The sequence below is a fragment of the Anoplopoma fimbria genome, chromosome 2 (genome assembly GCF_027596085.1).
Source record: "Anoplopoma fimbria isolate UVic2021 breed Golden Eagle Sablefish chromosome 2, Afim_UVic_2022, whole genome shotgun sequence".
Taxonomy (NCBI): Eukaryota; Metazoa; Chordata; class Actinopteri; order Perciformes; family Anoplopomatidae; genus Anoplopoma; species Anoplopoma fimbria.
This window is the reverse complement of record NC_072450.1, coordinates 12,407,214-12,431,344: the sequence shown is the minus strand read 5'-3', so window position 1 is coordinate 12,431,344 and position 24,131 is coordinate 12,407,214. Positions and strand designations below refer to the sequence as shown.

Here is a 24,131-nt window from a genome sequence, read left to right as displayed (position 1 = left end):
TGTGTATGCAGGGTGCGTCGGCTCCTGTAAACACTACCTGTCTGAAATTGATGTTCCTACCTCTGAAAACAACAATCTGATGTTTCTTTTCTTCACTCCTCAGCCAACTCAGCAAGGCTTCATGCGGTAATTCACATGCATCTCTAAATTGGCATCGCTCAAACCCCAGAACAACTTGAGCCATTTAACTTTTTCTCAAAGAATTAAATGGATTAAATTGGCCCAAGGCTGGTTCCCAGCAAAGTGTTTTGCAAACCACTGATGTTCCTTTTTCCCCTCGCTTTCTTTTGCTCCACTCAGCATTCATAATCTAAATTTCATGTATTTTGACGGTAGCAGTTGGTTAGTGAGATTTTCTCAACGGGAGAGCATAAGTAGTAGTGTGAGACAACATGCTTTTCAGCTGATAATAGGGCGTAGAAAATCGTATTTAAACGTCACTGACACTGATTGTGTCCTATTCATTAAGATTACAGCTTTGCATAAACAGCTTCACTGACATGCTAAACGTTTTGTATATAAACTAGCCTCAATTCAACTCGCGCCATTGATGCAAAATGTGTAAAGCAGGTCACTGTTTTAAACCTCCGTTCTGGTTTGTGTAGTCTGTAAGAAAGGGGGGACCAGGACTGTTTTCTCTCGAGAGGACCCTTGCCTCAACATGGCCTTTTTCCTGGAAAGGAGTCCCTGTTTCTTTTTGTCTTCCTTCCCTCTACTCTCGCTCCTTCCTTCTCTCCTAATGAGCAGGCTAATCTCTCATGTGTAGTGAGTGGAGGTTTTTGTGGTCGCTGCAGTTGGAGAGCCTTGTCTGTTTTTCATTACGGCTCTTGTGCAGAGAGACGGCACAAAGGATCATGGGACTTGAAGCAGCAAGCATCGGTTAGGCATGCGGCACGTATCACTGTTTAGTTATCAGAAACATCTCAGGCAGGATGTTACTGTCTCTCTCCAGATATGCGCTGAGGAGATGATTTATTTTTCCTCTTTTCTATTTCTTGCACTTGGAACATGAAGGAGAAATTCAAGTCATGCACTTAATAAGAACAGTTTACATTAATGCGCTGCCAAGGGGCATTTGGCAACTGGTTCGAGTGCATGAGCTGTATTGTATGTCACTCTTCTTCTTCTGTGATTCAGCAGTGTAGCTTATTTTATTGTATATGTTTATATGCAAGTTTTTCTTTTAAAGATTGGGGACAGATGCAGCCAAATCTTTTTGAATATCTTGTACATGCTGTATGCCATTTTTTTCTTCCCCCCCCCCATGAAAGGGAAATTAAGAACAACATGTGTCATTAGTCAGAAAGAATCATTGTCAAATCTGTGTCTTTTATCAGGTCAATTTAACATAGTGACAGGTTTCCTGGAAGAGAGAAGAAATTAAATACGACAAAGCTCACGTCGAACTGATTTTAAACCCAGCTTCACAAGTAGGCATCCAGAGACTCTGTCACTTACCATTTGGTTATACAAGGTTTGTAGGATATTAACTGAATGTATAACAAAGGAGATTTTCCGAATAGATTTTCCGTTTTAATACTTTCCCACAGTCTGCTAGTAAAGAAGCAAATCAAAATGCCCCTTTTTAAACGGAGCTACCCAGCATGCTGCGTGGGCTCTGTGTACCCGGTGTCCGTTCCTGTTTACGTTTGGTTCATGCTCTGCGAATATTGTGCGCTTTCTCTCATGCATGCTAATCCAGTGACCTTGGCAGTGTGTGGATCGCAGTGTAGAAACAGGGGAGGGGCGGGCGAGAGAGGGGGGTCAAGCCAAATGCTCGGTACATGCTCCGATGCCCACCTAAAAACCCGGCAAGGACACGCCTCTGATCCTGAAAGAAAAGCGGTCTGAGGCTTCCAGCAGAGGTGGCACTCACAAGTGCCTGCATATAATGCCATAACAGCCGCAACAATGCAACATAATTACAGCACATCAACTCGGTCTGTTTCAGACGCTTTAATGGCTTCATCACTTGCACGCTCCAGGGAATGTACAGAAAAGTTCCGTCTGAGCAGATTTCAACTAGGAACATTTGATTTGAAGACAATGGCAAGCAGCGAGGAATAACGGTGCAGCTGTTAATTAAGATGGACAGAGAGGAATGCGAGGTTAAGAAAGTCATTAGGTATTTTTTTGGGCTTACTGGGATGTAGTGTGGATTTGTCCAAAACCAAAATGTAGTTTTATCTCATCTTTCAGCAGAGATTTTTTCAGTTTTACAGTAACTGTGACACAAAAACCGCACCTACAATGGACTGAATTTAACTTTTCATAGCGTGATAAATAGCATTAATTATTGGTGCTTCTAGCTGTAAATCAAATAAGTAAATTAAGTCTTTATTATATCATACAAAAACAAATGTTTTCTGTCACACTTCAGTGTCCACATTGCTGTAAAAAATTACTTTCATTTTGGTTTCTATAAAATTCAAACCAAGTGTAAATGTATCTAAAAGGCATTCAAAACATATTAAAAACTATTGTACAAATCACCTCAAGAGGTCGAAAAGGTGTAAATGCATTCCTCGTTTCAAGAAGTAAATTTTCTTTGTATTGCAGAAGTAGTAATGCTGGAGTAGGTAAAAATACATGCTGGCAGTAATCATGTTTTTCTAAACTTATTTACGTAATTTTTATGACAAATGACTACGATGTTTTGGTAATTTGTAAAACTCAACAAACTAAGTTGATACGCATGATGAAAAATGAAATTAAATCTTTTTATGCACTTAAAAATACATCAGTACCATTCACCATCATAATCTGAAAACAACAACGCACTACATTTGAGTTGAAGCAGAACTTAAATGGTTAAAAGTAGTCATCTCATGTATCTTTCATTAAAAGTCAGAACTTTCCTGATTTGGTTCCAGTATGTTAATGCACTCCACATGCGTCTTATTCCGACTTGTGGGTGTATGTAAATGGAGAGAGTGAGGCTGACTGTATGTTATATAGACTGAGCTGAAGGATTCAGTTACAGTGTCTGATTTTACAGCTAGTAGCACTCCTGGATTCCTTGTCCTTATCAATATGATTGACACCAGTGACGGAAATAGATATGATTTTTTTTATTATTTCAAATTTTGTGAGGGCAGAATAACCATTATGAGCCAAAATATGGAGGCTAATGCAGCAGGTATGGAGGTCCTCACCCCACCAGGATCCTGATGGTAGCATGACGACATTAGATACATGTGACAGTGAGGAGGTGTGTGTGTGTGTGTGTGTGTGTGTGTGTGTGTGTGTGTGTGTGTGTGTGTGTGTGTGTGTGTGTGTGTGTGTGTGTGTGTGTGTGTGTGTGTGTGTGTGTGTGTGTGTGTGTGTGTGTGTGTGTGTGTGTGTGTGTGTGTGTGTGTGTGAAGAACCATTAGCAAGGAGCATAAAACCGATGTGCTTGACCACTTCTCGTCGTTACTACTTTACATTGTGGTGGATGAGTAGAGAGCAGCAGACTCTGTGCGCCTGCTCTTCTCATCAAGGGCCTCTGCAGAGACACGCACATGCACGCAGACACACATGCAGGGTAGAGGGTTGTGTCTTCATGCTGTGGTCCCACTTAAAGGCCTTTAACACATGCCAGTCCAAAGTGAGTGCACTTAGCAAACTGCACACAGCTCCACTGGTGCCCTAAAAATTGACAAGTGTGCAAGCTAGAAAATGGCAGAGGAGATTATCGAAGTGTACTTTGATGGGATTCTAGCTGTAGCAGAAACCATCTGTAAGCATGTGCAAGCCAGCTGGATTTGGCCATCTTTTATTTTTTTTATCTTCAAGTCCACTTGGCTGAGACATAGACATCATGTCATTCATCAAGGCAATCTTTCTTGGTGTTTTCTGTGAGGCCATAAGTACCAAAATAAAGAACACTTGAAGTAGAGGAAGGCGGTTTAGGATGTGGAGAGTCAGATACTTCATTAAAGTCACAATTTTGAAGATTATCAACAAAGAACGCTCCTCGAGCAGCTACTTTATAAGAAAGAGCAGCTAGTGTGTTCTAATCTGTTCAAAAGAATGCAGATATTACAGATGCATTTTTGACGAACGATCATGTCGGTGCTGATCTCAGTAACAAACACTATACTGCTTTACAATAAAAGTCCCTTTGTGTAGAAGTGTTGAGTTTGCATAAGCAGCAACTTAACACAGCTGTGATACAGCAGTGATGCAATCAGGAATTCTGGATTACACTCAGAATCCTTTCCTGTGGATCTCTCATTCGTGTGAATCCAATTTGAATTCCTCCCATGCGAGAATGGCGGACCTCCCCACTAACAAATAAAATCTACTATTTAAGGATGTTAATATCATATAAAACGTTAAACCATTAACTGCTAGAGGAAAGGGAGAACCAGAACCAGAACCAGGACTGACTGGAGTAGATTTCAGACCCTGTTCCAGTAAAATTAAATGTTTTCTAAAGGGATTCTGGTGTGCAGAAATTCTACTGCTTTCATCCACAGGGACTGTGGAAATTGACACAAATTGAAGTTCCTTGTAGTAACTTTTTTATAAGCTGTAAGAAGAATAACTGGTCCAACTTTAAGGTCGGCCAACCATAAGTTTGCCTGAGCCGGAGTTGTTGCTAACTTTGGAGCTAACCCCGTTCACTTTTATCAGCAGGTTGCAGGCGGCTGGCTAACACAAGGCTTGGTGGGAAGGCTTGGTTCTTGGTTGTTGAGTTATTCCTGGACAAATAAGCTGAACACACATTGCACTACTTAAAATTCAAAATGAACGTCCTTACAACTACTTTAGTAAAGCACAGAATGCAAATACACTGAATCACTTATGCTTTGAAAATGCTGACTATAAGTTACCTGAATTAATTCTAAGTTAAACCCCCCTTTAACACACTTTTTAATGAATAATGAGTTTTTGGTATTCAGAAGGTTGAACGAAAGTTGGCAGATTTATTTTCACTTTTAGAAGCCAAAGAATATGCATATCTTAAAATCTGAGTCTGTGTGCGTCAGATTCCTGTGACATCTACTGTCTTTAGTGAGAGGGTAGGAGGAGGATGGAGAGAGAGAGAGAGGTTGAAGAGGCATCCCACACATGACGAGCACAGGCACGTCTATTTTGAATTGTATGTGTGAGGAAATTATATCAACTCTCTCTCTCTCTCTCTCTCTCTCTCTCTCTCTCTCTCTCTCTCTCTCTCTCTCTCTCTCTCTGTATTTCAGCCTGTGTTTGAATAACCCACTCAGATACCACATAGAGTGTCTCGCCTAGCTAATATCCAGGATTTTGTAGGCTTTCAGCCATGATAGACCACTGCGCTCCATCGCTCCACTGCTTTGAGTGTTGGGTGGGTGCGTGCCAATCTAGAGTGCAGCAGGATGACACCTAAGAGCCAATAATTACAGGGCAGAGCACCATGCCTGTCAGCCCCTTGTTCTTTGCTTTTAGAGGTATGGCAGCGTTATATGCACTCGTGTTGTTTTTTCTTCAGAGGGTAAAGGGGATATTTTCCAGTATTTCATGGATTTTACAGTACACAAAAGTGATCGACATTGCTAACAAATATTCAATCATTTCATGGTTTTTCTGTTGTTCCCCTGATTCCGAGGCCACCTTTCTTTTGCTGCATAATCCTCACACACAGCAAACACTGCACTTACCCACTGTCAGGCTCTGGTTATTATCTGCAAGGTGCAGCTGTCCCTCAGTATGATGTGTACACTCCTGACTCATATACACAGCGTGTACAGTACACACAAAATAGCAGCAAAGCCACACCGTCATATCCAGTGATTACAAACAACACAACACATCTGTGAGCCCTCATTGCCCGGCCTTACAGATACTGTGGGTGTCACATTCAAACTGATTCAGTGCTGTTAGCTTTTATTTACAGCCTATTAAAGTGTGATTTTCTTAGCCCCAATTTCTCTCTGCCTTTGTCCTTGTCTTTATCAGCTTTTGTAGTTTTTACTTACAGTACCTTAATTTAGGAGTGTACCCTTTTAAATATAACAGAATCCACTCACATAACTATAGTGATTTCTTTGTTGACAGTTCAATAAAGATTGGGTAAACCATATAAAGGAATTATGTGAAGTTTGCTCCAACCTGTCTGTGTCCTCTAACTGTGCAGACAAACAGTGTTTCTGTGCAGACTTGGCTGGCATACTACATCATCTTGGTTGCCAGCAGTCACAGACAATGTAATAACCATCCTTTTGCCCAAATATCACGAGGTTCAGTGCTGCGATGACCTTGAAGCGACTCCTGTCGGCTTCTGTCAGGAGCTCCTGCGCGGCTATCAAGTCCATTGTCAAATCACGTCAAACAGAGAGCCTTGAAGCTGTGCGCTCTTGTGTAGCCTCAGCTTGCAAAGGGCAGAGATGGATAGTGTTTTTTGGGGGGGAGATAAATGTGTGTTGTGCATGTAAGATAAGCAGAACTCGCGGTGAGATTAATATCGGCTGTGCTGCACTCTCTTCGCCCGGCTGCAAGCGAACCCTTCTGTCCCCGTTGCCCCCTTGTCTTGTGACTTGGCTCACACTGCTTTAGCAAATCTGGGGCATGTTTACGGTCAGGGCTTTTAGGAGTGTCTTGGCAGGCGTATACCTACCAAGCAGCCAATCAATCGCTCCACCCTTGAAGTACTATTAAACCTGGGAAAAATAGTTTAATCCTGCTCCGGTTTCTGTGAAATATGATGCCTGCCAAAGCGCTGCCATGTATTTTATTTCTCAGTGACACTGTGTCTGCAAGCTGGCACCCTCTGATGATATCTTAGTTACCTCAATGGTGAGTAAGCACACACTGAACTCTCAGCTGTGATGTGAATGAAGGGGATTCAGAGAAAATCTAAATTGATGTCACTGAGCTATTTTGGAGGTCTCTCAACGCTCAGTGAGTTATCAAGAATCCTAAAAAAGATTTAATTGATGTGTCTGGAACATTTAGTATTTTGATGATTCATAAGCATTTTCCCTGACGATTACTCACTTTTATATCCACTCTCATTACAGCCACTTATTTGTCTCAAAGTATTAGAAAATAAATAGTAGTATGTACAGAAAAAGTGACGCTACAGCCAGCAGCCAGTTAGTTTAGCTTACAGTATATAAATAAAGACCTGGAAATGGCAAACCTGGCTCTGTCCAAAAGTAACACAATTTGGGTACCAACATCTCTAAAAGTCCCAAATGAAGATGATATATCTGGTTTAAATGTAAAAAATAACTATTTCTGCTTTTGGTCGATCTATGTGCTCGTCTATTTGGTGTTTTTTTTCGGCCTCTTATGCAAAATGATCGTGTGTATCCCAGCAGACAAGCACCTGTTTGAGTCATTGCATGTTGCATCATCAGTAAGGCAGCTCACATTAACACAAGCATCTGTAGGCCGTGACTATAACATACTGTACATATGGAAGAAGATGTAAGGCTTCCCCTTATGTGTGTCTGTTTTAATTCAAGAAGTTTGTAGCTGTTCATTGTTTGTTCACAGATTTAGTCTGAGTCTCTCACAAACATTGCTGTGATCACAGAGCGGTTGCTCTCTGAAATCCTCCGCACTATGATTTGTTCCTTCAATATTTACCTCAAAAACATCACAAACAATGAATACAATGAATACACTGCCAACATTGAATTTCAACCAATTAATTGCTGAGCAGTTATTCCCAGTGGTGAAAAGACATTCACTTTCTAAATGTCAGTATGTCATGCAGACCCTGATCTGTTCTCAAACAATGCATCTTTTGAATTGTGTCGCTGCGGTCTAGTTTGGACCATTGGCCAATTTTCTTTTGCAGCTTGTAAGCTTTCACAACCACAGAGACATGAGGGCAAATATACACAGTTTGTTTGCCTTCAAAGAACCTGTGCTACTGACTAATTCAGCGTGTTAAAAGTGGCAATAAAGCAGCCATATTGATGGGAGGTGTGATGTGATGAGCATTAGCCGAGGTTGAGGTTTTGGTGACAGCCAACTGATTAAACAGGCGGGTGATGAATGGACCTGGTGCCTGGCTGTGAAATGGCCTGCAGATGCCTGGCATTCTGCTGCAAGCATGTCAAAACACACAGCTGATCTGCAGCATTGGGAAGCGTAAAAAAAAAATCTCCCAAAGAACCAACTGCTTTAGATGAAAAAAGAGAGAGAAGTTTGACACAACTGACGTTTGTTACTGGCTTGACCTTCTGCTCTTATCAGAAATCCATCTCAGAGTGCTTTGAAAATAACATTTTCTTCCCGTTGTCTGCATGTTTCTTTATAGGTCAACATCTCAATCCAATCTTCCTGGTTACCACAACTCCCACTCAGTATAACGACCCCGTCACACACACACACACACACACACACACACACACGTACACACACGTGCACACTATCACTAAGTAGCCCCGGACCGCTCTCTGAGTAAAAGTTTCATGAGTTTGCTCTCCTTTGCTCGTTATTCCATTGTCTGTCTAAGAGGATGTCACTGTGATTTATGTCAGAGAGTTTTAATATGCTGAGGAAAGGCTGTTTTTGGTTCCAGTAAATGGCAAAAACTCAGGGGAGCCATGACAGTCAGGCTATGATATGTTCCCCTGTTGAGAGGAGGGATGGCACTCCTTTGTCTGCCATCGGCTGGGTCCACTGAGACCGAGTATAGCTCTCCTTATGAGCATTTAGGACATTTGTTAACAGACTTAATTCACATTGAATAAAACCAGTTTCTGCTTCTTGGAACTTTATTTTCTCCTGTCCTGAATGACTAAAGGAAGTATTTTTTTTATTTTGTATCCCCTCGCTGAAGTTTAAATCCAGGCCCTCCTCTTCATTGACTCCAGATGTCACAAAGTTTTAAACAGAAATAGGGCTGTTGATCTGGAAAGGGCCTTAGATTTGATTTTGGACAAGATTGGTTCTGTGCAGCTGGTTTTCACTCCCATAAGGGGAAAAGCGATCATCTGCCAAAAGTGCCTTGAGTGTTGGAGGAACCATTTGTTTGTGAGCATATTGGAAAGTTTAAGTCGTGGGCTGTAAACATTTATTGCTGTTTACTGGCTCCCTTTTGCATTATGCACCACCTGGAGTGTTGGAGATAAACTGACCGCTGATGTCTTTCTCTTACTGTCAGAAGTCTCTAAATTTGAAGTTTGCTGGTTATACACAAGGGAGATGCTGCAAACGGTTTAACTGCAGCAAATAGTCATGTTGACGACTCCAGAAACGAGACCCGTAGTCTTATTTGGAGTAGCAAATGTGTTTTGGCTTTGGGTAGCACATCAAGTGTGTTTAATATGTTTGGAATGAGAGGCAATAGATAAACATTTACAAAGATGGTCAAAAACTGCAAAGGTTAAGAAGTATGTGAGCAATGAACGCACAAATATTTGATTGCATAGATCCTGTGTCTTTGGTGACCTCAAGAAGATTGTTAGTCGTGTTGAAAGATATCAAGTGATAAGATCCTCCGGTCCAGATCCACATGGACACCAACTCGGCTATTATTTCTCAAAGGTCACAATAGTTGAAGGTCTTGAATAAACCAGAGTCCTGACTTCCTGGAAGCCTTTGTTGGCTTTTTTTATTGGGTCGTTTGAGCAAGTCATCACACAGTAGGTCAAACTGAAAATTGTACAATTGTCAGAGCCATTGCCTGTTACAAAAAAAAAATCAATCCAAACCTCTTGAAACTCCACTTTCACAGTGAAAAACAGTACCAAAAAAAACTGCTGCTGATGCCTCCGTAGTGGATGATCCTGACTCGTTTTTGATGCCAAGAGAATTGCCTTAAAGGGAGCAAAGTGTACATTGAATCTCTATTTAATCACTGTATCTATTTGAGGCTGCAGGGAAGGGAAAGACATAGGAAAAAAAACAACTAATTTGACTCGTGGCCCACTGCTAAAGAGATTCATTTGAAGAGGGTTGGCGAGCAGCAGAATGAAGGAGTTTTAGATTGGCATTGAGTGGAAGAGGCTTTTTTTTTTCTTTCTTTTTTTTTACACTGCTGCCAGTACAGCACAGAGCAAAGAGAGAGCCAGCCAGCACAGAACGGTTACAGACGTGGCTCACTGGCGTTCTCGTGGAGCTACAGTAGCTGCTAGAGGGATAAACAGAGAGGCGTTCAGAAATGACAACATGCTCAGTGAGAGCTTCCCCCCTTTGTATCATAAATCGATTTGACTGAGGCTCACCACTTTGTGTTGTGCTGCGCTGTGCGTCGGATGTAATGTGATGTCTGTCCACTTGATCTTGTTTCCTGCTAGATTTGTGGCTTTCTGTGAGGCCTTGACGGAGACTCACGGATTTCCTTGGAGTACTGGAAGTAGTAAAACATGTGTTTAGATGTTGTTACCTTTCCGATCGTATATTTGTGTTTGGTCAACACATTGGAGTGGGAGTTATTTTTGTGTTTATGTGGTACTCAGTTGTGGTCTTTCAGGGTTTAATAATGTGTGATTAATTAAAAGTAGTTTTTGGATTCAACATAAAACTAAACATCAGCATATGGTTAGTTCTTTCTTCATTCATTTATTTATATTAATCACTTTTATGTCTTCAGTTTAACTTGTGGCCTGATTATTGTAAAGCAGGAACTTGCATTCTCTCTTTTTTTTTTTAAGAATGATAATAATTTACATATGATGCATAGATCCAATTGATTAAAAATGATGACTTCATCCATTTGGCTAATTTACAAGTCAGACCCATAGACTTGCATACGATTCAGTTTATGGCACTTTGTCATATCTCTGCATTGGACAATCTCCCAGCAAGTTGTTGTACTTTTCTTCAAATATTTTAAGTTCTGTGAACCAATAATTATAAAGTAGTGATCTTATCACTTGAGAAAGCTTGGGCATTGTATGACAGTAACCAGATTAAATTAGTTTTTAACGTCACCATTTATGGCATGTCTGGTTGGATATGAAAAACTCATCATACTTATCATACAAAGACTGTTATCAGCATCATCTCAAAATGAATCCTTTTGCCAGGTATTTTGTGTAAAAAAACCAAAAAAAAAACAAGAATAAAAAACCTAAACCGTCATACAACATGTATCCTAAATCCTAGCACTGTAATATGGAAATCTCTGATTGTTTTTCTCCCTGCAGAAAGCAAAATCAACTTGATATTGTGAATTGTTTTAAATTGGGGACTATTTGTGTTAGTTCTTGTTCTTCCAGCATCAGGATATGTTCTGTTCCAGTCTGTCCTTCTCTGTTCTGTCCTGCTCTGTGATGATAATCTCCAGAGTGTGTTTTTTCCTGCTGTTTCACCAGATGCAAAGGAGAGGTCAGCCAAGAGATTCTCAGTGGACGGCGTCTTCAATTACACCTCCTTGCTGCTCAGCCAGGAGGACGACATGCTGTACGTCGGAGCCAGGGAGGCGCTGTTTGCCCTCAGCCTCTCGGACATCAGCAAGACCAAGCTCCAGAAGAACGTGAGTATGACAATACGACAGGTGGATTATCAGTGGATATATTGCAATAAAGAAGTGGCCGGGCAGATAATTTACTCTCACTTCTGTTTGTTAATGTTCTGTTGACATTTAAAGACATTTTAATGAGTCTTAAAATTAATTTTTCGGACTCATCAATAATGGTTTTATCTGAGTTAATAATGCAGTTTGTAAATACAAAATATTCAGAATAAAATACCCACATATCCTTTGCTGCATCATCAGAGGTAATTTTGTTTATTTCAATACCACACACCAGTTCTTTGTATACATTTTTGATATTAGAGAAACAGTCCTCAGCAGAATCAGCATGGTTCCCTGAATTTGTCATGACTTATTCAGGCTTTCTTTTTTCATCTTCAGCTGACGTGGGGCACTCCTGCTGGAAAAAGAGAGGAATGCAGCTTCAAAGGGAAGAACCTGGAGGTGAGAGGCAACTTTTTTTCTACTGCTCCAGCAAAAACGCCAAATAATGAAAATGCCTCAGGAAGGATACTTGCACGATGACAATATCCAGAAAATGGATTTCCTTTTTACAGGGTGTTTGTTCTTTCTTTGCAGTCGTCTCTGAATCGTTTCACTTGTGTTGTGAGACGATGAAATAAGCATTGAGTGCTGTGTTGACAAACCTTTTCAGCAGTTACAAATGGATTCATCAAGTGTGCAAACTCGCCAGGGAATTGCTCTTTTCTGTGCACTGCTACTTTCTCTCTGTCTGTCTGTTACCTTGTTGTCATACCAGATGTTGTATCCCTAGGCGACAAACCTTGGTAATCTTTATACTGCGGTGTACAACTCGGGTCCGTGTATTACAGAAAGCCCACCAGGCAACTGCTGTGTGATGCTGGGAGGTTTTCCCAACAACGTTTCAGGACATGTTTTTTTTTTTTTCTAACCATTTCTATCCAGTTTCACAGTTTCTGAAGTAATGTTGTTTTTTCTTTTTTGCTCTGACTGATTTACTTCTGGTTATGAGTTCCAGAAAAGCACATTCAGTTGTAAGAATATCTTGTGGACTCATGGACCTCACACTCTCTCCGTTTGTTCCCCATCCAGACTGATTGCTTCAATTACATCAAAATCCTCCTGCGGCTGAACAGCACTCATCTCTATGTGTGTGGCACCTATGCCTTCAGTCCTATTTGCGCCTACATAGTAAGTAATTACCTCTCAATCTACCCATTGTTCGCTTCCAAGAGTTGATTTTTCTTCTGCCTCTCTTGATTTTTCTTTCTCTCCACTCATTATCGAGCTTTAGACCTTTTTTGTGTGTGTGTTCTGGAGGAATCAAGCTCTTTTATCCACCATGTCAGTATTGGATCTGCTGTTATCCAAGCGTAACCAAATGCTGCTGAGGCACTTTAGCCAGACAACTCAACAGGGGGTACAAGAGCTGTATGGTTTCCAGCAAGAGGGACGCAGGAGAGCTGTTTATCTAGCGGAGGAGTACATCTGGAGTGACGGTAACATGCAGCAGGATGACATTGATTTCAGTGATAGAGGGCCAATCAAGCTTGGCGACAGCTCGGCCCTTAAAGCGGAGCATTAAACTCTCCCCGTTGACGTCAGAGTGAAAGAAAAACACGGGATGTCTCAGACTGTATATAACTTGGCAGGACTTTAGGCCATGAACTGGGATTCCAAGCAACTCTGAGCCCGGTTGGTCCGGGTGAACACTCATCATGTTGACTGAGACCAGAAGAGTGTGTGTTGTGTGTGTGTGTGTGTGTGTGTGTGTGTGTGTGTGTGTGTGTGTGTGTGTGTGTGTGTGTGTGTGTGTGTGTGTGTTGTGTGTGTGTGTGTGTGTGTGTGCCATCCAGAGCGGGCCAGACTCTTTCTGAGATGCATAATATTAACATTAATAAATGTTGTATTTTTATAGCTCTTCTCAAAACAGTCTCGGAGGGTTTAACGATAGAGTAACAGGACACTGAAGCCAAGAAGATACACTAAACAATCAGCTGACAGACGTGAATTAAAACAAGCACTGAGAATAATAACTCACAATGAAGAAGCTTGGGAAGATTTTTCTTGCAGCGGAGGCTTTTGACACTGTCCTGTTTGGTTTGATTTGATCTACAGAACAAGTTATTGCTATTGCTGAAAATGTCCACATCATTTTCATGTCTATATTAACTGAATACTCACTTTCCCATATATACGAGCGCTTTATTGCTCAATGTAATTGTTCCTCCTCTCTAAACTGGCTCCAAAGAGATCCCCTCTATCAGCAATTTCAATGCAAGTAATGGAGAACGAAATCTGTTGTCCCTGTTATGTGTTGAAAAATCCATTGATCTTAGCAGAAGCTAACATAAATCCGGAAATTATATATCTATTACGATATATCTATCTATAAAGTTTTGGTCTTTATTATTACCAAATCCCTACTCTTTCAAATATAGGCATGTCAGTTTTGTTTTAAGACCATATGAAAGGATAGATTCACATTTTTAAATTGCGTGACTCATTTGATCCTGCACTTTACAGTTGAAACGATTAGGCGATCACTCTTATTGTCTAAGAACATAATTAGTGACAATTATCGTGTTGGTCAAGTTTCCAGCTCTTCAAATGTGAGAATTTTCTGCTTTTCTATATTCTATGTCATCATAAATTGTTTTTAGGATTTGCACTTGTCGGACTAACATCACCCACGCTTTTATTTAAGCGATGTCATTGTTTCTCAGACTTGCCAAAGAAGACGTTGTACAACCGTTTTCAGAGGCTGAATATTGAGCCACATACTTGCCCATAGATCTGCGTGGCATATACACATGAGCAAACAATATTTTATGTCCATTTACTAGCCTAGAATTACATAAAGTATGTTCTGGGGCCTGTTAATTAACAAGGTCTGGAACAAAATCTCAGTTTGTATCATCAGTGATGTCCTATCATGAATCAAGTTTTTCGTCCTGCGTTAACCATTTAAACTGCCTGGAGCCAGATCGTATGAAAAATACCTTTTAACAGGCTAATTTAAAGGATCCCTTCTTTTTATTATTGTCAATAAATCCAATTAAGGACCGAAAACAACGGTACTTAAGTCCGTCCCTTAATACTTTCAGCTTGTCTCACTCAGCCCAAAGTCTATTTGTTCCCAATCATGACATACATCTTTGTAGAATTTCACTTTTTTTGTTCTTTCGTGAAGGCTTATCCGTTACAAAAAAATCATGAAACAGCTGGACGCTTTAGTTTTTAGCAAACTGTACTTAACTTAAGGAGTAAAGATTGAATTTCAGAGACTATTTTGAGCAAAGGATTAATACACATTAGCAAACATTTATGGCAACAGGACGGTGCATGCAGGGTTTACCCACAATAAACTGTAGCTGTGTTCATAAAAACAGTAAACAGTGAAGCTCAGTGATGTGTTTTTTAACAACAGCTTTATGGCAAACTTTTACTTCAATATCTGTTCAACAAGCCTAGTCCTTTTTAGAAGGATTTTCATAGTTGCCTATGAAGTACTGTATCCTGACAGACAGAGCTACTGTGTGTTCAAAGAGACCAAACTTAACTTAAAGTCAGTGCTCTGTCTATATTGTAATGGCGGAGTGGAGAGAACAAGCTTGAGGTCGCTGAGCTCCTTTTTTACTGTAAGTAGAATTTAATTGGACTGTGCCTGAGGGACATTTGCCTTTTTGTGTCTTGTCTCCAGAACACGTCAACATTCACACTGGAGAGAGATGACGTGGGTGAGGTCGTGATGGAAGATGGGCGCAGTCGCTGCCCCTTTAATCCAGAGTATAAATCCACTGCCATCATTGTTGGTATGTAGTTATACACTCATTTTTCCCCTCTTCATGTCACTTCAACATTTTGGCATGCAAAGGTATTATTATGAGCCGTTTATGAATGGGAGGTTTGATTTAATTTGATTTAGTAAGGAGTCATGATGTGCCTGCTAATGTTGTTTGTCTGCAGCTGTCCTTCTGATAAATAGCCAGGCACCAACAGACAACATTTGTGTTCGACTTCTTTAACAAGCAATTAATAAATCATTTGGCTGGATATGAATGGAAGAAATTGTTTGTCTAATCCCTTAACTCATTCTGCTCTGATGCTCTCATTTCACTCTAAACTACAACTGACATTATCTGTTATAAAAGCTTCCTGTACAACAATACTTTGAACCTTATTATATTTAATTCATAGAAAATCAAGTTCTTAATTTTAAATCTTGCAATTGTTTCCTCCGTTTTCTTCCAGATGGTGAATTGTACACTGGCACTGTCAGCAACTTCCAGGGGAATGAGCCAGTCATTTACAAGAGTTTGGGTCAGGGAACTGCTCTGAAGACAGAAAACTCTTTAAAATGGCTGCAAGGTAAACTCCATCAGATGGCAGACCGTTTTTCCCTCTACTCATTTTCCATTATGTACTCAACAGAGCAGATTAGCTCTAAAAAAGTAGCGTTCATTAGCGAGGCGCAGTGGCTAATGCAGCAGACGGAGAGCAAAGACAAGCCCTCTTAGATCGCATGAGCCCGGTCTTATCAGTCGCTGCACATGCATTTTTTAATTTACCACGATGGAAAAAGTTATACTAAAAAAATATTCCCTTACGTAGATTATGAATTGTCCCTCTAACCAAAATATTTTCTTTGTTTTTATTTCTATTTTTAACAGATCCAGTCTTTGTCGGGTCAGCTTACATAGAGGAGAGTCAGCCAATAGGAAACCCCGTGGGAGACGACGACAAAATTTACTTCTTCTTTAGCGAGGCGGGGAAAGAATTCGACTTCTTTGACAACACCATTGTGTCGAGGATTGCTCGCGTGTGTAAGGTAAGACACCTGGGGTTAGGGTGAGGTCAGTATAACAAGACGGCCATGCAAAAAAACTAAATATGAGGCGAAGCAGCGCGGCAAGCTTCCTCTCCTTAATCCTGATACAATTGCCTCAAAAACAAGGCGGGACGCTCCCATGTCAAAGCACGTTTGGCCACATGTAACTGTACGTCATGTTCGTGTCGATGCAATGGAAATTTGTCACTGGCACGTGAAAGCCTATTTACTACTTGACTGTGAAAACATGTTTTCAACAGATTTGGTTTCCCCCTTGCCTGAATCATCTGCTCCTCCTCACCACACCCCCCTCCCCTCCCCTCACCCTTTTCTCTGCAATGTCATCTCCCCCTCTCCCTCCTCCATCTCCCTCACAATGTCAGCTGCACTCGTCCATCCCTCCAGCTCTTTGCCTTTCTCCACCAGCGCCTTGAGCTTTGCAGGACATATTAGTATTCAAGGGTGCTTCGCAGCAATATGAAATGCTTTTTTCCACTCTACTATATGGCCTGTTTTTTGTTGCAGGCAAGGCACGCAAACTGTAGCAACTGCAGAATTTACTCGCATCATTTAAACTTCTGACGTCATTCCCCTCCTCCGCCTCCTCCTCCTCCTCCTCTTTCTTCTTCGAGAGTTCAGTTTGGTCGATCATCCTGAATAATCACCGGCAGACTTTATCCCTTTTCACCTGTAATCAGATCAATTAAACGGCTGCCTGATATACATGCACTCAGCATCCCTCCCTGACTGATGTCTCTTGTTCATGGAGGCAGTAATGTGAATAATCGTGGGGACAGCATGTAATCTTAAGTGACGGCTTAATGACTTAGTCCTGCTAGGCTCTGGCAGTCGGTGCTGCGACACCTCTCGCAGCGGGCGGAGCACCGCCTGGGTTCTATATATGGAAATCATTGACAGAAAGGCCCCAGACTGTGGCGACTTGCTGCAGACGAACTGTGCAATAGAGACAGAAGAATGGCTTTCTCTGCTCTATAAAGCGCCTTTATATATCTGGAATGCAGTAGCCCTCTTTTTCCTGACTGACATCTTTTCAGATGCTTTTCTGTGGCAGTACAGTAGTGATGCAGGTGGTTTGTTCGCCCAATTAACTGGGGAGTACTAATTAACTTTCCCAAATCAAGGTATTGAGACGAATGCTTAGGAAATTTTACATATTGAACAGCAGTTTTTTGCAAAGGGGGGAACACATGAGGGACAACACCCGTCATGTATTGTGCTTAACAGACATTCAGATATATTCAGATATATCATCTGTTGCACAAAGCTGTCTAGGTTCATAAGTAGGAGTAATTTTCCATGAATTATGGGTAAATTAAGACTTTAAAAAACAGACGTCAGTTATTGTTGCCATGGAAACATCAGAAATAGCCTGGGGGTAAGGTGGCTAACATAATTAGTCAGTTTTTATTCTTATGAAACTTGCATTATACGGACAGGTGGGCTGCCCCTTGGACAAAATTAAGACAACTATACCCCATCCCAAAACCACAATGTTTGGGGGATGCTTACAGGAAGTATAATGTTGCCATGGATTCAGTAAGTTATGCTGTGGTCTACAACTTGAACCCTGTTTTCATAAGCTCAAATTTGTTTACATTTGGGAAATTGGTACCATTAAAAGTATGCCGAATTAACTACCAGTAGTCTCTGTTTGCAATATGCTCCTGAATGTACAGAAAACTATCCCCGGATTACGTTGATAATTAAGACATTTTAAAAATATGAGAGACAAGAATTCTAAGAGGCATCTTCTAATGATTTATAAGCAGATTTATGGACGTTTATGTTTGATGGACATCACAGAAAATGACATCCTCTGAATGTGCATCTTAAAATATGCGTATCATGTCTGTGTTTTTAGATTTGACTGAGTTATGACTCAGAGAACGAGACACAAATTGCTGCAATCAGGCTCTAAGGGTTTTAAAGTACCATAATTGCCTCCGTGAGCTGTTTGACGCTGCTGATCATGTTGGTGAGCTGGCAAAACTACAATAACTAACTTCCTACATGCACCTGTCCACCTCTCACAGTATCCCTCCCTTCTCCAAAATTAGAAACTATTCGTGAGAAACCAGCCCCTCAGTTGCTGCAGGCTAACATCCCCCAAACTAGTACCATGTTCACCTCTTTTATTTTCTCAGTATGGTGTCTCACATCTGAACACGTACCCTGTGTACTCCTTCAGAGAGCAGAAAGTGCTGAACTCAGACAAGAGTTTAGGTAACAGCGAGGTATTCAGGCCTCTCCCTGTTAGTGGTTTATTATCTATTACACACTCTTGCAGACTGACAGAAAGCATGTACTCCCTTTTCTCTCTGTGTACCAGGCCAAGGACACAATTAGTTTGGATGTGCTTTAATTTTGATATCTGAAATATTTCAGACGTGTTGGTTGATCTTGCCAGACATTTTGCTACATTTTAAAGAGGACAAGTTTCTCGTATGATAAGATAAATCAAAGCCCTTTTTAGCTTTTTCATGCAGGTCTAACTACTGTTTTTACTTGGGTTCGCCAAGTAATTCTGCTTCCGAAGTTGTTCTTTCTCCCCCCTCTTTCCTTTCGGTCCCCCTCCCTTCTTCCACTCCCTCTTTCTTTTGTTTATTCAGGTGTGCACACTGAGGGACTGTGGAAAGCAGGCCGATTCCGAACATTTGTGTGGCACCGTTTTCTTTACTTATTTTTCATCTACTTCAGGTTGACAAAGACGAGGAGTTATGAAATGTGAAGTTCAGATAAAATGTGAGCGAGCGAAAGAACGAGTATGTTTTTGGAGGGCAGCTATCAGGATTGGGGGGGGGGGGGGTTGTGGTCGATGCTATTGAGAGTACAAGCGGTGCAGTGGAGCACAGCAACAACGGCGATGAACAGCTGAGAGAGCAGGAATGTGGTCTCCTCATTATGTGGACAGGCTACTACCACAGCCTAGTAATTGGCTCGCAGGCCCTGCATCTGTCCCGCACGGTTTCTCCTCACCGTCATTGAGCAACATGATTGTTTGTGTGTAACAGCGCACACAGAGGAGGAAATAGTTTTAGTTTTTTTTGCATTTTATTATCTCGTCAAGGGTGATTCAGTCCTTGTGCTGTTATGTAGGAGTTGTTCAGGGGTTTGGAGGCCATCCTGATGGGATAGTTGGGGTTTGAGGCAGGAAAAGTGTCTTGAGATTGGGCGAGACCACTTGTTTTGGTTGTGTTCTTCCTCTGCGTCCTCCTCCTCCTCCTCCTCCTCCTGTGTTTTTGAGCTTGCTTGCTGAATTTGGGAGGTCAGCAAAGTTGTCTGATAACTGTTTACGTGAATATTTAGTGACGGCCTTAAAAGGAGTAAATTCCTCCTCTGTATCTCGGAAGAGAAGCGAACCACGATTGCTGGTTTGAAAGCTGTAATTAATAAACAGCAATTGTTTATTTTCCATTTCACCATCTCCTCTCGTTCAAAGAGCAACAAGAATGTCGTGCTGAGGCGTCATTTTATGTGGACTTTTTTTGTTACCCACATTTTATTGTCAAAATGTCCTTTGTAGTTTAGTTTAAAGGCACCACACATATGCTGCACCAAAGGATTTCAATACTTGGATTTGCATCAGAACGTTAAAATCGTGGTTGGTTGTGATTACTTGTCCGGTTTATTTCATCTTTTAAAAAAAGGGATCATAACTGTCACAGCAACAACTTTCAGATTCCCTTACCTCAACAGTGTCCTCTAAAGCAAAGAGGAGGGATTGCAGCTGCAGGTCTTTTCTAACTTTTCTGACAGCTAAGAAATTGCAGCAAATGTAAAGTCCTCCTCCAAACAGAAAATGTATTTTGCTTATTGTTCCTTCTCTTGGATGTGAGAGCTCTGCTGTGCATAATGATATACGAGTTCCTTCTGCTGAAGGAGGAAAGTTTCTCTGTGCTCATCATAAATTTGAGTTTAACACGTGCGTGCGCCACTTGAAACCAAACCTCCAGTGCAAACACACTGACAGAAGAAGGAGACATCTTGTGTTCAGCAATACACATTTTGAAATGAAAATGATTTGCATATTAATTGAGACGGATGTTTTTGTAGTTGTATTATTAGTGTAGAGCATTTTTAAACAACTTAAACATGTCTGGAGGGGATCTTTAAGTGAATATATAGTTTGTTCTAATGAGACTGCAACTGTAAGAGAAATTTAAGGCGGCCTTTAAAATCTTCAAAAGCCGGGGGTTGTGTTCTGGTCTACTTCTTTCACCCTGTGAATGACATGTTCTGTTCTTCTTTTTACGATAACTGTAAAAAGGGAGTTAATAAATGATAGTTTAATGAGACATAAAGTCTTCTGTAACATAATATAACATACTTTGTTTGCAGGGTGATAAAGGCGGCGAACGGGTGCTGCAGAAAAAATGGACGACCTTCCTAAAGGCCCAGCTCCTGTGTTCCCTCCCCGATGACGGCTTCCCCTTCAACATCCTCCAGGACATGTTTGTCCTGAAGCCCATGGGAGACAGCTGGGAGAGCACCGTCTTTTACGGCGTCTTCACCTCGCAGTGGTAAGAAACCAAGGGAGGAGTTTGTTCAGATCGCCTCAACAGTGTCAGAGAAGCGTTTGAAATGGATCTGATTTATGGAGCTGTTTCAGTTTGTGGGTGTGCATGTTTATGCACAAACACACAGACACTGTAATCAACATAGCTCACACACACCATCTTGAGACGGGTTTTTATTTAATATCTGCACTCAAACTTGGCAAGTTGCCTTTTTCTTACTTGGCTCCTCTGAATTTGGAGCAGCTGTAATGAGCTTAAACACTAACACAAGCTCATGCAACCCCAATGTCTAATTAATGTTTCAACAAAATAAAGGTTTTAATATGGAGATCATTCAAGCACCCACTCAACAACTGTTCTTCAGTTAGAAGTTGCTGCTCCACTTCCTTGAATAAATTGACAGCTGCAGAAAGGATATGTTGGGTAAAAAAATGGTCACATGCATTTTGTTTGTGTTCACAGGTATAAAGGAGCATCAGGCAGCTCGGCTGTGTGCGCTTTCACCATGGCACAGGTGGAGAGGGCCTTCAACGGGCGCTACCGAGAGGTCAACCGGGAGACCCAGCAGTGGTACACATACAACCACCCAGTGCCAGAACCACGGCCAGGAGCGGTGAGTGGTGCAGGATATTATACAATATGTCTCTACTCTGTCCAGAAAAAACAGATAAAAAATACCAACAATGCAAATATCTGTTTCGTTATCACACGGACAAACAATGTATATTACTGTCTCCAGCAACACATTTCTTCTTCTAACCCTAAACTGATTTTCTTTCCAGTGCTGCTCAGCAAGTGAGCTTGATGTAAAGCAGATGTTCTCCTTTTATTTGCCAAAAGTTCTGTCTTGATAATGATCTGCTTAACTCTTCCCCCTGGAGCAAAACAAATGCCTAAAAGTAGAGATAACTTTAAGAAAAACATGGTTAAAACGTATATATCAGCAATGTCTGCTAGTGTACATACCATTTTGTTTAGTCTTTGTTTCCAATGATACCTCATCCCCAAAATGAATTCACTTCATAAGTAAAGAAAGGGTACATATAGGTCACTACGATATCCTGTCTTCTTGTATATTTGTTCTTCCAAGTCTACTTGAATAAGCAGAGATTAATTTTTCATTTCTTATTGACTCCCCACAGTGTGTGACCAACCACGCCAGGCAAATGGGTATCCAGTCGTCCTTGCACATGCCTGATAAAGTGCTCAACTTTGTCAAGGACCATTTCCTGATGGACAGCGTGATCCGTAGCGCTCCCCTGCTGCTGAAACGCAGCGTGCGCTACACACAGATCACCGTTCACAAGATCCAAGGCATGGAGAGGGCCTATGACGTGCTCTTCATCGGAACAGGTACGGCCCATTGCACAGAAGCAGCAAGTTATTTGTTATTTTGTGGGTCTCTCCATAAATCTTTAATGGAAAAAATAACATTACAAAAGCATACTCTTGCTTTTTTTAAACATAAACCAGCTTTTCTCATTGATACACTAGATGTTGCTTTTATCCCCCACAAACTGTCCCCTGCCTTCAGTAAAAGTCACTTCCACTTGTCCCCTGTGTCTTACAGATGATGGAAAGCTCCATAAGGCCATCAATGTCAACGATAAGATGCACATCATAGAGGAGATGATCCTGTTTCCTGAGCCTCAGCCAGTGCAACACATCGAACTCGATCCTCAGAGGGTAAATTGCAACTCGTTCATTTCAATAGACACTCATAACCATTATTGTCATACGGTTTCGTGTCGGTTTGTATTTAATGTCATGTTTACTGTTTTCATACTAATATTCAAGTAATAAAAATGTGGAAGAGACTAGATTTACCTTAGAACAAGTTGGCTACAGACATTTTATTTCCAGAGAATCTCTGTTGATTTTTTCTTTTAAGTTATGGAACAGTCTGGAAGAGTGTTTCTGATCCTCTCTGGCGTTTTCCCCAGAGCTGAATTTCATTACCTGTCCCTCTTTATTACATAATGGCCTCTCCCTGGGCCAAAGCAGCCAAACTGCAATCTTAAGATTATGTAATTCTAATAAAGTTATTGATATAGTTACACAGTTTTTGTGTGTATATTCTTAGCTCCAAATAGGGATATGAGAGACGGACATAATCCACATGATGTCTATCTAATAAAGTGGTAGATGGCCTAAATATAGACTGCACTTTTGGGAACACAGGGCTGTGCTGTACATCAGTATCAACGTCACATTCCTGGTAAACATGCATTTCTGGATAAAAGTTATTCTACACGATGATACATACTGTCTGAAAAGTGATGCAAATGCAAAAGAATGAATACAAATGGAGACAATGCTGTGTAGCAACCACTTTTTGTTATGTGTTTTTGACCTCAATCAAATTACTCAGCTGGCATCAAGTAAAAGAACAGCTGGCCAGAGTTAGAACTTTATTTAGGTTATATCTCTCTGTTTGTCTTCAGTAATTGTCTTAGCATGGTTTCCCCTTTTTGAAAAATCAGAAATAAGTAACCAAAAGCAGAAGTTGGGTTTGGCACTTCAACCTTTTTGATGAGAAATTTGTACCACACGGACTCACACACATTTCTTCTCTTCTGCAGGGTCTGTTGTTTGTGTCGTCCAACTCCGGGCTGGTGGAGGTTCCTGTGGCCAACTGCTCCAACTACCTCAGCTGTGGAGAGTGTGTGTTGTCCAGAGACCCGTACTGCGCCTGGACCGGACGTCTGTGTCGGGACGTCAGGATGGCTCCACCTGACAGGTGAGAGATCACACAGCCACAAATACATAACCTGTTCCTAAACATTCACTTTTAATTTGTTCTTCTGCTTTAGCCCACAGGCTGTATTTGTTCATCAATCCACCTTGATAGATTACATTTTACATTCCTTAATATCCCTAGATAAATGTGTTTTTGTTATGTCAGATGTACGGTTAAAACGGTCCTTGTTCCTTGTTGTTGTACCGTGAAAATCTCATACAATTACAACCCTTGTTTGTTGTAAACAAACTTGTAAAAAAAGCATGCAAAGCTCCTCATAACGTGCTTGAACAGAAGCTTTTGAAAAAAAGATCCTCTTAGTCATAGTGATGAAGCTATACTCATAGGTGTTACAATAACAGACCTTGGGAGAGTCAAATGAGTGCATCCATCCAAGGTTCCTCTCATTACAGCTGCTCTCCCTCACCCTGTTGTTTTGTTTGGTATGCTTTGTCTCAGTCACTGGCAGCAGGATGTGGAGGAGGCCGATACGTCAGCGATTTGTAACAAGACGTTCCCCAGCACCAGATCTGCCAGACCAGCAGCTTCTCGTAAGTGTGTTCTCTTTGTATAGTCAGTAATTAAAGTGTTGTCACCAAACAAACACCACAACAGCATGCACGTAGAGCGGTCAGAGAA

General features: G+C 41.1%; 1 protein-coding gene across 1 annotated transcript in view; it reads left to right on the top strand.

Annotated features, from left to right (window-relative positions):
- sema4bb (sema domain, immunoglobulin domain (Ig), transmembrane domain (TM) and short cytoplasmic domain, (semaphorin) 4Bb) overlaps window positions 1-24,131 on the top strand; it is a 45,499-nt gene that overhangs the window by 16,097 nt on the left and 5,271 nt on the right. The window contains exons 3-14 of the mRNA XM_054614799.1: window positions 11,241-11,401; window positions 11,783-11,845; window positions 12,476-12,574; window positions 15,087-15,198; window positions 15,638-15,754; window positions 16,057-16,214; window positions 20,574-20,755; window positions 21,215-21,365; window positions 21,895-22,105; window positions 22,323-22,438; window positions 23,335-23,492; window positions 23,952-24,043. Of these exons, the coding sequence (XP_054470774.1) occupies window positions 11,241-11,401; window positions 11,783-11,845; window positions 12,476-12,574; window positions 15,087-15,198; window positions 15,638-15,754; window positions 16,057-16,214; window positions 20,574-20,755; window positions 21,215-21,365; window positions 21,895-22,105; window positions 22,323-22,438; window positions 23,335-23,492; window positions 23,952-24,043 (1,620 nt within the window). The remainder of the gene's footprint in view (window positions 1-11,240; window positions 11,402-11,782; window positions 11,846-12,475; window positions 12,575-15,086; window positions 15,199-15,637; window positions 15,755-16,056; window positions 16,215-20,573; window positions 20,756-21,214; window positions 21,366-21,894; window positions 22,106-22,322; window positions 22,439-23,334; window positions 23,493-23,951; window positions 24,044-24,131) is intronic.